The following is a 13,346-nucleotide window of genomic DNA, read 5'->3' on the forward strand; positions in this document are numbered from 1 at the left end:
CACACAAGCTCACAGAACGGGCTCGCCGAGTGTTGAAGCGCATTGCGCGTAAAAATTGTATGTCCTCAGTTGAGCCCTGACCTCAACATCATCGAACATCTTTGGAATGAATTGCAACGCCGACTGCGAGCCAGGCCTAATCGCCCAACATCAGTGCCCAACCTCACTAATGCTCTTGTGGCTGAATATAAGCAAGTCCCCGCATCAATGTTCCTACATCTAGTGGCAAGCCTTCCCAGAAGGAGGGAGGCTATTAAATCGGCAAAGGGGGGACCACCACCATATTAATGCCCATGATTTTGGAATGAAATGTTTGACATGCAAGTGTCCACATACTTTTGGTCATGTAGTGTATAAGGTGTTTTTGCAGTTTTCCTAGCCGTTAAGGATCTAGCGTAAGCACACTTGTGGTTGTATCATTTGGAACGCGACCCCGCATCCCTGCCATTACTGTTTATGCAATCCGAAAACGGTCGATTTATAAATCGCAATCTGGGTCAGGTGGACATGATTTGAAATGGTTCTATTGCCAATGTAATGAAACAGCAGGGAGCAGGTCTCGAACCCTCAACCTTGAACCCGAGGTCCGGCACGCTATCGACTGTGCCGCAAAAGCATGCTCGTGCGGCAGGGTCTATTTCCCTGCTTATAAACCCAGGGTCGCTACACTACTCCCTCCTTTCAAAGAGCGCGTCCTCGCGCTAGCTTGCGACTCTACGTCTTACAGGAACGCGCTCACCGGCCAAGCACACGCACTGTTGTGGATGCGAGGTCCGATCCCACTTCCGACACCAATGTAATGAAACAGCAGGGAGCAGGTCTCAAACCCTCGACCTTTAAACCCGAGGTCCGGCGCACTATCGACTGTGCCGCAAAAGCATGCTCGTGCGGCATGGTCGATTTCCACGCTTATAAACCCAGGGTCGCTACACCAACAGGGCTAGCTAAATTATCTAATTAATCTTCGTGTTAGGCTTTCACAAGGCAATTCAGAGAAACTGGACGTTATTTTGGTGTGCATATCAAATTTATTTGTATAGCCCTTCGTACATCATCTGATATCTCAAAGTGCTGTACAGAAACCCAGCCTAAAACCCCAAACAGCAAGCAATGCAGGTGTAGAAGCACGGTGGCTAGGAAGAACTCCCTAGAAAGGCCAAAACCTAGGAAGAAACCTAGAGAGGAACCAGGCTATGAGGGGTGGCCAGTCGTCTTCCGGGTGGAGATTATAACAGAACATGGCCAAGATGTTCAAATGTTCATAAATAATCCCAGTTGTTGTCGAGGGTGCAGCAAGTCAGAACCTCAGGAGTAAATGTCAGTTGGCTTTTCATAGCCGATCACTAAGAGTATCTCTTCCGCTCCTGCTGTCTCTAGAGAGTTGAAAACAGCAGATCTGGGACAGGTAGCACGTCCGGTGAACAGGTCAGGGTTTCATAGCCGCAGGCAGAACAGTTGAAACTGGAGCAGCAGCACGGCCAGGTGGACTGGGGACAGCAAGGAGTCATCATGCCAGGCGGTCCTAGGGCTCAGGTCCTCCGAGAGAAAGAGTGAATTAGAGAGAGTATACTTAAATTCACACAGGACACCGGATAAGACAGGAGAAGTACTCCGGATATAACACACTGGAAGGATATAGCCCCCCGACACATAAACTACTGCAGCATAAATACTGGAGGCTGAGACAGGAGGGGTCAGGAGACACTGTGGCCCCATCCGATGATACCCCTGGACAGGGCCAAACAGGCAGGATATAACCCCACCCTCTTTGCCAAAGCACAGCCTCCACACCACTACAGAGATATCTTCAACCACCAATTTACCATCCTGAGACAAGGCCGAGTATAGCCCACAAAAATCTCCGCCACGGCACAACCCGGGGGGGGGGGGGCAACCCAGACAGGAAGATCGCATCAGTGACTCAACCCACTCAAGTGACACACCCCTCCTAGGGACGGCATGAAAGCGCACCAGTAAGCCAGTGACTCAGCCCCTGTAATAGGGTTAGAGGCAGAGAATCCCAGTGGAGAGAGGGGAACCGGCCAGGCAGAGACAGCAAGGGCGGTTCGTCGCTCCAGAGCCTTTCCATTCACCTTCACACTCCTTGGTCAGACTACAGTCAATCATATGACCCACTGAAGAGATAAGTCTTCAGTAAAGACTTAAAGGTTGAGACCGAGACTGCGTCTCTCACATGGGTAGGCAGACCATTCCATAAAAATGGAGCACTATAGAAGAAAGCCCTGCCTCCAGCTGTACAGTGCAATAAAGCTGCACAGTGCAATATGAATTTCAATGCACACAATAGGCTGACTGGGGAGGTGATTTTACACGGTCACTGTGATAAGTGCCACGATGCTAATATTTGTGTAAACTCTTCAGTTGTACTCTGTGGGTAGACTGACACCCATTTCATTGCAACCTTGTTTAACATTATCTAGTCTAAATATGACATGATTCCACCAATTGTAATGTTCTGCATCACTTTCAAAAAGGTACTTTTATTTTGAGGGCAAACCGCAAATTCCACTACTGTTCATAATCCTTATTGTGGCTAGCTTGACGCTAGCTGGCTGCTTATAACGTTAGCTTTAGACAACAGGGTTAAGTAGCTGGCTAACTATTTATGTTCATGAACTGAAGTTAAATTTCAATAGGTGAACAATAAGTGGCAACCTAGCTAATACTTACTCGCAAGGATTCCTAAATCATTGCTAAGAATAGTGAAAATGACTGTAGTTTCTACTGGTCATTGTTTTCAGGCTCGTAATATTGGTGCTAGTTGGGTACCAAGCTAAAGCTAGCTACAGTGGGGCAAAAAAGTATTTAGTCAGCCACCAATTGTGCAAGTTCTCCCACCTAAAAAGATGAGAGGCCTGTAATTTTCATCATAGGTACACTTCAACTATGACAGACAAAATGAGAAGAAAAAAATCCAGAAAATCACATTGTAGGATTTTTAATTAATTTATTTGCAAATTATGGTGGAAAATAAGTTCATCAAGTAATACTTTTTTGCCCTACTGTATGTGTTTGGCCGGTGTTTTTTTTGTGCATATTTGACAGAGCTACGTAGTGGTGGTGCTTGGCTTGCACGTGCAAATTCCGAACCCACAACATTCAATAATAGAACTGTGTTATTTGACGTGTCAAATTAACAGCGTATTTAACGTCAAATAACACTATTTGACGTGTATCTTTTTTGACACGCCAAGACCAAAATGGCGTTCCATAGTATGTCGTGAAGCTAATAGTAGTGACGCTATTACTGTGTAACTCTGGTAGGGAAACATCTGAAAAATAGCGCACTTGGTAGTGTGTACCGGTGCTCAACCAGTCACGAAAGCAAACATCACCCACGACAGAGAACGGTTGATTGTCAAGGCCAATGAATTCTATTATCTTGGCATTAATGGATTTTGCCTTTGAGTTGTCTGCTGAAATGTTCTTAGTCTTTCAAATGACTGCTTGACTTGACTGCTCAATCCACACAGCAGACGTTGTGGGCTAGGTTAGGAATGCTGTGTTGCACGTGTAGCGCCAAATTTTACGTGGCGTCATTACGTCATGCCTACGTTATATAGGTATACACGTCAGCTTTGGCATCGGTTTTGCGCATCGGCGTTAAACTAGACATCGGGCTGATACCCATGTTGGCATTTTTACCTAATATCGGCCGATTCATTCACCGATTTTATGTTGTGCATACCTACTTACTAAAGTATTTTTATTTATGGGAAAACATGTTTTTATTAAGTTGACCATGTGCACTTCATGACAATGTTAAAATTAGGTGAAATAATGTTTGTTTTTTCACTAAGTGAATTGGTAGAACGACCCTGTTCATGCGTGTGTATTGCCATTTAGAACACCAGCAACAAACTTTCCCTATCTAGCCTCGACTCGAGCCATTCCAGGATTACAAAGTGATGCCTGGCAGTGCAAGACTACCCTATCTAAACCATTGACATCTATATAGTGCAGGTTGAAAAAGCACGGTTTTCGCCACCATCTCTGTGTCCCATCTCTGTGTAGAACTACAGGTAGTTCTAATTCAAACCTTATTATAGATGACTCCCCTAAGGGGGGGGGGGGGCAGTTACATTTCACACTGGCTTTGACAAATTCTTCATGCTACAATTTTGGAGCTTAAAATACCTTCAGAAGTCTTTAACAATCTATGTATTTTGTTACTTATTGAGGTCACAGACTCCTCCATCGAGCCTCTTATTGAATGTAGCATATTTCCCTGTGAAAGGTGGACAGGAACAGATGAGACTGAGATTGATTTCCTTTAAGGTGTGCGTGTATGTGGATGAGTGTTCTCTGTGCTTGTCAATCTGCAGTAGAAAGGGGGAATGGGATCATCGATTTATCATACGTCTCTGGTAAACCAAGGGTCACTATGGCAGAGCAGAAAGTAATCCACTTTTTAGGGCACTTGCCTAGAGTATTACAAATGGCTGCAATGCTCAAGCTCCTGCCTCGGGCTTTGGTGTTGAGGACTGAGGAGATTATTTCATTGTTTCTTTGTTGTGAACATGCGATTTACCTTCTAGGGTTGGGCTGTAATGAAGACCACAGAGATTTAGTCTAAAGCCATCGTAGAGTCAGTCGTAGATCACTAGCTTTGTGTTCTCTAGCTAGCAGACTGTCTGCAACAGTGGAATACTAGCAAACACTTGTTTCAGGGTTATTGTAACTGTTGGGTGTTTGCTGTGTTTCGGTGCGTGTCCATGGCATAGGGAATAGGATTCCATTTGGGATGCAAAATGAGAGGCTGAGTGACCCAGTCACCTGATGGATTTAATAGGAAAGGGAGTTAATTGAGGGGACTCTCCGTTTAAAAGGAGCGTAACAATACCAGACAGACTTGAATAATGTCCATGGATGTCTGTGGTGAAATAAAGTTGTGCTCGCAGGAACAAATAATACTGACACTGAGTTTAACAATGTAGATGCAGACTGTATAATGTATTAATTTCCCTCTATTTTTCATGATCTATTCATTTCCTCCTTATACTATACAGTACACCACTATATGCTCATAATATAATCTATAATAGGCTGGTATCTGCTGTGCGAAGAAGAGAGAACCTTGTACACAGCAGTGTGTTTAGATCCAGGTGGTGGTTTTGGCAGGAGCAACTTCGACCCATCCAAAAACATGTGTAAAAACTCGGGGCTCCCGAGTGGCGCAGCGGTCTAAGGCACTGCATCTCAGTGCTCGAGGCGTCACTACAGACACCCTGGTTCGATTCCAGGCTGTATCACAACCGGCTGTGATTGGGAGTCCCATAGGGCGGTGCGCAATTGGCCCAGCGTCGTCCGGGTTTGGCCGGGGTAGGCTGTCATTGTAAATAAGAATTTGTTCTCCACTGACTTGCCTAATTAAAGGTGAAATAAAAAAACAAACGGCATACTAGAGTCTGCAGTGTTCTGTCTGTTCCACCCATAGGAAAGGCCTCTGTACTCTAGTACCAGTTGCTGTGGTGTTTGTGGTCTGGCCAGGCTGTGCTTTAGGTAACTCGGTCCTTGCCTTCTCCCCCCCTCCCACCCTAGGGATGGACCCCTCTGTGCCCCACGAAAGGAGAACCCCCGTCACTCCTGGCTCCTCCTCTCGCTACCACCGCCGCCGCTCCTCTGGCTCCCGGGACGAACGCTACAGATCAGGTAGGACAACGACACCTTTCAACATCACACAAAAACTCCAAACAACAATAAATATGCATTTGTATCAACTCCCTCTTACTGCCAAGAGTTGCTGAATTTCCTTTTTACTTCAGTTGGCATCTTGATTGGAAAGCGAGGTAGTGGCAGTTTCTTTCCGTCAACCCAAACAGTAGCACAAACCTCAAAATCCCGTTATATAGTTTGTAGTTATTGCCAGTTACTACAGTAATGGAGCTCTATAGTTTTACCACTAAATAAAATGTATAGGTTTGTGGTAACAGAATAAACTCGGATTACCAAACGCTTTGTTTTTATCAAGTCAAATTTGATTTGTCACATGCGCCGAATACAACCTTACAGTGAAATGCTTACTTAACCAACAATGCAGTTTTAAGAGAATCTCACTCTTAATGCTAATAGCTCAGTTTTTTTTAGTTTTTTTATCCTTTCATGTTTATCACTCTTATTTATTTTAGACCAATTATTACCACTTATGCTATTACCAGCTCAACAGCTTGCTTCATTAGTAGTCACCCCCCCCCCCCCCCCCTCTCTCTCTTGCTCTTTTTTTTCTCTCTCATACAAATGACCCTGCTTCAACATACCAGCCACAGATTCTGGCACTGTGCTCCAGCCTCATTTTAGAAACACATTGATTGTGTCTCAAATGTCACCCTAATCCCTATATGGTGGGCTACTTTTGACCAGAGCTCTGCTACACATAATTGTAGAGAATAGGGTGCCATGTGAAACACACACAGAACCAGCTTGGCCACAGTCCTAACTGTAGTCCAGTTGGCAACCACGACTACAGTCTGTAGTGCCAGAATCTGCCAAGCACCCATAGAAAACCTGCATTTGATTTTCTGGTGTGACACAATACCCATTGTAACATACCAGTACTATAGTCTATAAAAACTGGACCAATGGGTTGGGGTTGAATCATGGGTTTTGTTGTTTTGATGCTCTTAATTAAAAAAATCTGTAATAGCCCATTATCTGGCTGAACACAATGATCTCACATTAAGCCCCAGTTGTCTGAGGACATTATTCAGACCCAGCCATAGAGGGAGCAGCCAATAGACACAGAGGTCCCAAAAATACAGCCCTATAAAAACAGGATCCATGTTGAATTAAAGAATACCTGACAACCAACAAGGCTTTGCATGCATCCCAAATGTTACCATATTACCTATATTGTGCACTCGTTTTGACTTTTGACCAGAGCCCTATGGGCTAAAAGTAGTGCACTATAAAGGGAATATGACTTAGGTTGCATCTCAAATGGCACCCTTACTATATAGTGCACTATTTTTGACCACAAGTAGTGCACTATAAAGGGAATATTATATAGTGCACTATAAAGTGAATATGCGCCATTTGGGATACAAATGTAGTCTGTTCTCAATGGCCATTACTAAACAGGTCCACTAAAGCATCATGACATAAAGGGTGTAGGTTACTGGCAATTGTTTTTCCTCACTAGAACCAAGCTAAGATGAATTAACTTAGTGTGAGATGTCTTACTTTTTGTGAGCAGCCAGAGGTGGAGTCCCCAGTGTACAAGACTCACTTTGAGAGGAGCAGCAGTGGACAATTTAGCTTCTTACTGTACATAGTCTTCAGTGTCTTTAGATATTTTTGTCAGATGTTACTATGGAATACTGAAGTATAATTACAAGCATTTCATAAGTGTCAAAGGCTTTTATTGACAATTACATGAAGTTGATGCAAAGAGTCAATATTTGCAGTGTTGACGCTTCTTTTTTCAAGACCTCTGCAATCCGCCCTGGCATGCTGTCAATTAACTTCTGGGCCACATCCTGACTGATGGCAGCCCATTCTTGCATAATCAATGCTTGGAGTTTGTCCACCCGCCTCTTGAGGATTGACCACAAGTTCTCAATGGGATTAAGGTCTGGGGAGTTTCCTGGCCATATACCCCAAAGAAATCAATGTTTTGTTTCCCGAGCCACTTAGTTATCACTTTTGCCTTATGGCAAGGCATTGTTCATCACCAAACTGTTTCTGGATGGTTGGGAGAAGTGGCTCTCGGAGGATGTGTTGGTACCATTCTTTATTCATGGCTGTGGTAGGCAAAATTGTGACTGAGCTCACTCCCTTGGCTGAGAAGCAACCCCACACATGAATAGTCTCAGGATCATTTACTGTTGGCATGACACAGGACTGATGGTAGCCTTTTCCAGACAAGCTTTTTTCCGGATGCCCCAACCAATCGGAAAGGGGATTCATCTGAGAAAATTACTTTACCCCAGTCCTCAGCAGTCCAATCCCTGTACCTTTTGCAGAATATCAGTCTGTCCCTGATGTTTTCCCTGGAGAGAAGTGGCTTTTTTGCTGCCCTTCGTGACACCTTGGCCATCCTCAAAGTCTTCGCCTCACTGTGCGTGCAGATACACTCACACCTGCCTGCTGCCATTGCTGAGCAAGCTCTGTACGTACTGGTGGTGCCCCGATCCCGCAGCTGAATCAACTTTAGGAGCCGGTCCTGGCACTTGTTGGACATTCTTGGACGCCTTCTTCACAACAATTGAACCGCCCTCGAAGTTCTTGATGATCCGATAAATGGTTGATTTAGGTGCAATCTTACTGGCAGCAATATCCTTGCCTGTGAAACCCTTTTTGTGCAAAGCAATGATGATGGCACGTGTTTCATTGCAGGTAACCGTGGTTGACAGAGGAAGAACAATGATTCCAAGCACCACCCTCCTTTTGAAGCTTCCAGTCTGTTATTCGAACTCAATCAGCATGACAGAGTGATCTCCAGCCTTGTCCTCGTCAACACTCACATCTGTGTTAACGAGCTGGTCCTTTTGTGGCAGGGCTGAAATGCAGTGGAAATGTTTTTTGGGGATTCAGTTCATTTGCATGGCAAATAGGGACTTTGCAATGAATTGCAATTCATCTGATCACTCTTCATTCTGGAGTATATGCAAATTGCCATCATACAAACTGAGGCAGCAGACTTTGACACAAATATTAATTTTCATTCTCAAAACCTTTGGCCACGACTGTACACTGGATCTTCTGAAGTCATCAATGTCCGGAGTAATTGTTACAGCCCAATCTTCCATGATTTAAAAAAAGTGGCTACAGGCATGGAATTGTTTTTTAGATTGTTAGATTTTTTGGGGGCCGGTTTCCCGGACACACAACGATTTCCCGGTCCTAGTGGGCATGTTTAAAAGGCATGTTCAATAGAGATTATCTATTGAAAGTGTTAATTAGTCCAAGACTAGGTTTAATCTGTGTCTGGGGAAACCATGGTGTTTAGTAAAATATAGCATACACCTTGCACTATTTTCACTGAATTTAGTTACATTTCACTTAAGTGTTTCCAGAATAAAGATGAAATCTGAGTTTGTGACACCAGGTCTTCCAACATGTCCGTCCTGCTGTGTGTTGCAGATGTCCACACAGAGGCTGTGCAGGCGGCTCTGGCCAAACAGAAGGAGCGTGGTAAGATGGCAGTACCCATGCCCTCCAAGCGCCGCTCCCTGGTCGTGCAGTCCTCCATGGATGCCTACACTCCCCCAGGTGAGGAACATATAGGACTCCAAGGTAATGTCATAGCTGCCTGGGACTACCTCACTGTGTGTGTGTGTGTACGCTTGAATATGGGTGTAGGGTTGATTGGCGGTATCCCGGTTTCTGGGATTTACCGCCAAAAACCACTCCCCTTTTCTGTGAGAAACCTGTAAATGATATGAACAGCATGGTGTGAAATGTAACTGTTAAATTATATGGGATGTCTAAATCTGTCTTCTCTACGGCCTCTGCATGATGAATCAACGCTCAGGGTGGGGACAGACATCCCCTCTCAGTATGGACCACAGTTCACAATGCATGTAGCCCTATCATCTCATCATGGTAACTTTTTTCCTTGCGACTGGTTTTTGCTGCAGCATAGCCTCTGATATAGTAATATAAAGACCGAATGTGCGTCTTTACACATCTCCATCTGGATTTTGGGGGTCACCTTGTTTAAAAAAAAATGTAATTGTTTTATTGCAGCTGCAGAACTTTAAAACAGCCTATCACTCAAATATCTTTGCTTTAAATCAGTGCAAGCGCGAGCACTCTGTCTTTCTCTCTCGCCGTCAACTCCATTCAAATTGTATCCAAAATAGATCATCCTGTTCTAGAATGATACTGGGTAAAGCCATATATATATATATATATATATATATATATATATATATATATATATGATGTCCAAGCCAACCTCTATCAGGTAATGAATTCAATGCCGTATTAGCCTTGTATTTAGCTAATTAATGATGGGTTATGCATAATAAGCTTCTAACTTATAACCGCTGACTCTTACACAATACTCACGCACCTGTACTCCACTTGCCTCTACGTAAATAACACTTGTTAGCGCTTGGAGTCCCATGCAGGAAAATCTGTACTAGAATAGCTTGCTGGACATGATTTCTGTAGCATTTCTTATACCAATGGACTATTTGAAGAGACACAAGCTATTTTTACTGAATGTTAAATACAGCAGCCAATAGAACTCACCCGTAGTTTTGAAAGAGGAGCGAACACGCGACAGCGGTAAGCTATTTATTCAGACCCATAACCATTCAATCTTTGTGTAGAGAAGTGAAAGCCTTTTGCGTCAGGAGAATGTTGAAGACGAGGACAACTAAACATTTAATTTAACTGTTGAAAGCGAGGAAGGAATGAAGCAACAATAGAGAGAGAAAGAGGTAGGCAGGCTAATAAAATTAGGGGAAATATTATGAAAGGTATATATGCGTCAGACAACTAATTATACAAATAGGCCCTATTATATTTCAATATTAAAATCAAATTCGCTAGCCTATAACTTTGTAAGCCGCTTGTGCTGCATCAGAACCACATGTTCTCTTCTGCTTTATCGTAATACAAAACAGTGCAGTATAATACATTCAACAAGATTAGCCTACTGGAGCTAGTTTCATTTATTTACCCAAGCGGGCATATAGCTAGCTACGTCTATGGGCTTTTGTAATTCTGTCGTGCGTAATGTGTAGTAACCTGTATCTTATATACAGTGCCTTGCGAAAGTATTTGGCCCCCTTGAACTTTGCGACCTTTTGCCACATTTCAGGATTCAAACATAAAGATATAAAACTGTATTTTTTTGTGAAGAATCGACAACAAGTGGGACACAATCATGAAGTGGAATGACATTTATTGGATATTTCAAACTTTTTTAACAAATCAAAAACTTAAAAATTGGGCGTGCAAAATTATTCAGCCCCCTTAAGTTAATACTTTGTAGCGCCACCTTTTGCTGCGATTACAGCTGTAAGTCGCTTGGGGTATGTCTCTATCAGTTTTGCACATCGAGAGACTGAAATTCTAGTCCCCCACTAACTCACTGATGCAGTGTCTCACCTATGTGCCTGTACATGTCATGTCTGCCAGTCAATTCAATCAGCCTGGGTTGGCAAAGCATCTATTTATCACAAATTGACGTTGTTGATATCATCAGAAGCTCCTTTCCACAGTGTAATTTTTTTTTCTTCATCTCCATTATTTCTTGATTGGCTGTAATTACAACGGAATGAGTCCATTTGAAAATGTGATTGACGTTAAAGTATGGTTATGTTGTCTCTTGATGTTTTTTGGGGGGATCGTATCCATTAGATACAGTACAATAGGGCTTCAACACAGCACTTTAAATCTTCAGTCTCCTAGTATTTTACCACTAGAGTTGATGGCACTCCAGACAGTCTTAGATAAAACGTCCCCAGTCTGTCAATGGAGCAGATGGACTGGGGAAGAAAGAAGCCAATATTGACATGGTGTCATAGATGACCATGGGAGTGGTTAAGTCACTCTGAAACTGTTACTCATGCTAGCTAAAAACAGCTGACTGACGAGCTGCCATTTTGATAATTATGATTGCCATCCATTTCAGTCACCTCTCTCAGACCCTTAGCTAACATAAGACAGCTGAACCACAGGCTTAGGTTTGCATCACAAATGGCACCCTGTTCTCTATATCCTGCACTACTTTTGACCAGGGCCCATAGGACTAAAGTAGTGCACTATCACTATAATGCTCCGCTTATAGGAGTAATATGGTTAATACTAGCTAGCTGAAAGGTATAGCTAATTTCTCCCTTTGCCATATCCCACTAACCAACATCTGTGCTGTCTGTGCTACAACAACGGGTAGACATAATCACTTGTCATATACTGCACTGTAGAGCTGTAAGAATGTAACAGCTAGATTGTAGCATGGCCCCCACCCAGCCAGAGGTTTATGGAGTGGAGAGTATCTTTATGAGAGAGTGGTGTTAAGTAGCCATTATCGCATTTGCATTAGGGCTGAAGGCTAGGGCTGAAGGCTGGGACTGAGGCGTCTACAGGGATTCATTCACTGAACACGCACCACACACACCACGCAGGAAATCACGACAGGCACATTTTCAGATGATTCCAAATGAGCAGGCAGGCAGAGTTCTTATAAGGCAGAGCGAACAGCCCCTTGAGGGAGAAGGAACAGTGACACAGCACTCACGGTGTGTTGGTGCCTGACTGCCTGCGAGGCTGGGGCGTTCAGGGACACTAGAGCCACTCACTGCGTGTTGGTGCCTGACTGCCTGCGAGGCTGGGGGCATTCAGGGACACCAGAGCCACTCACACACATCGTATCATGCAAGGCAAGCAGCCTTATTCCACTGAATCACAGCCTGCCAATGGCAATTAGAATATGGACTCCTTGTCTTCTAGTCTGTCTTTCTAATTAATTAGTATCGTGATTATTATGACGTGTTTTTTTTTTTTTTTTGTACATGGATTTGTCCCAAGATGGGTCTCTATTCCCTGTGTAGTGCACTACATAGGGAATAGGGTACCATTTGGCTCGCAGCCTGTGTCTGTCTCAGGGCGCCATCTCCTGTGTGTTGTGGAGATCAGAGGAAATGCACTGTTTCTGTGTGTAACGTGCTGATAATGATGAGTGGCAGTGCATACAGCACATTACAATGTAATCAGCTGTGACTGTTACTGAGGGACAAACAAAAAAGAAAAGCAACTGCCTCTATTCCCACTGTGTGTGTGTGTGTGTGTGTGTGTGTGTGTGTGTGTGTGTGTGTGTGTGTGTGTGTGTGTGTGTGTGTGTGTGTGTGTGTGTGTGTGTGTGTGTGTGTGTGTGTGTTGGTACCTTATCTCAGCAGTCAAAGCCTAATCAATTTAATTAACATGAAATTAGCACAGGACCGGCTACAAAGAGTTTTCGTCCATCATCTCAATCAAATACTGACGTCCAATACTAGATTAGGATTAGGATTGGAATGGTCACTAATCCAGCTACATTAATTGGTTTTCCCGAATAGGATACCATATCGGATATATGCACGCACGTCCACACACCCGCCCATGTCCTTATACTGAGGTCCTCTGATGTCTGGCTTCTTAGAATCATTACATGTATTGAGGATCCCTAGAGGGCTTAGTCTTCAGGGGCTCATCAGAGACTTCCTGTGTGTGTGTGCGCACATCTGGATTTGTGTGTAATATGATTAGGTGGTTGCCTGGCATCAGTGTATTTTTGCCGTCAAGTGGTGCTGGCCATATACACACTGCCTCTGAGAAGCTTTCCTGCCTTGCAATCTAGCACTGCTCTACCTGAGACTGTCACTCAGACTGTA

General features: G+C 43.8%; 1 protein-coding gene across 16 annotated transcripts in view; it reads left to right on the top strand.

Moving 5' to 3' along the window:
* Nucleotides 1–13,346, top strand: part of LOC110530261 (disco-interacting protein 2 homolog C) — a 243,557-nt gene that overhangs the window by 151,651 nt on the left and 78,560 nt on the right. For 14 of the 16 annotated variants that reach the window (XM_036985840.1, XM_036985843.1, XM_036985844.1 and 11 more), the window contains 2 exons: nt 5,563–5,673; nt 9,103–9,255. In XM_036985840.1, the coding sequence (XP_036841735.1) occupies nt 5,563–5,673; nt 9,103–9,255 (264 nt within the window). The remainder of the gene's footprint in view (nt 1–5,562; nt 5,674–9,102; nt 9,256–13,346) is intronic. The other 2 variants (XM_036985856.1, XM_036985845.1) reach the window with 1 other exon arrangement.

This window comes from Oncorhynchus mykiss, chromosome 8 (assembly GCF_013265735.2).
Source record: "Oncorhynchus mykiss isolate Arlee chromosome 8, USDA_OmykA_1.1, whole genome shotgun sequence".
Taxonomy (NCBI): domain Eukaryota; kingdom Metazoa; phylum Chordata; class Actinopteri; order Salmoniformes; family Salmonidae; genus Oncorhynchus; species Oncorhynchus mykiss.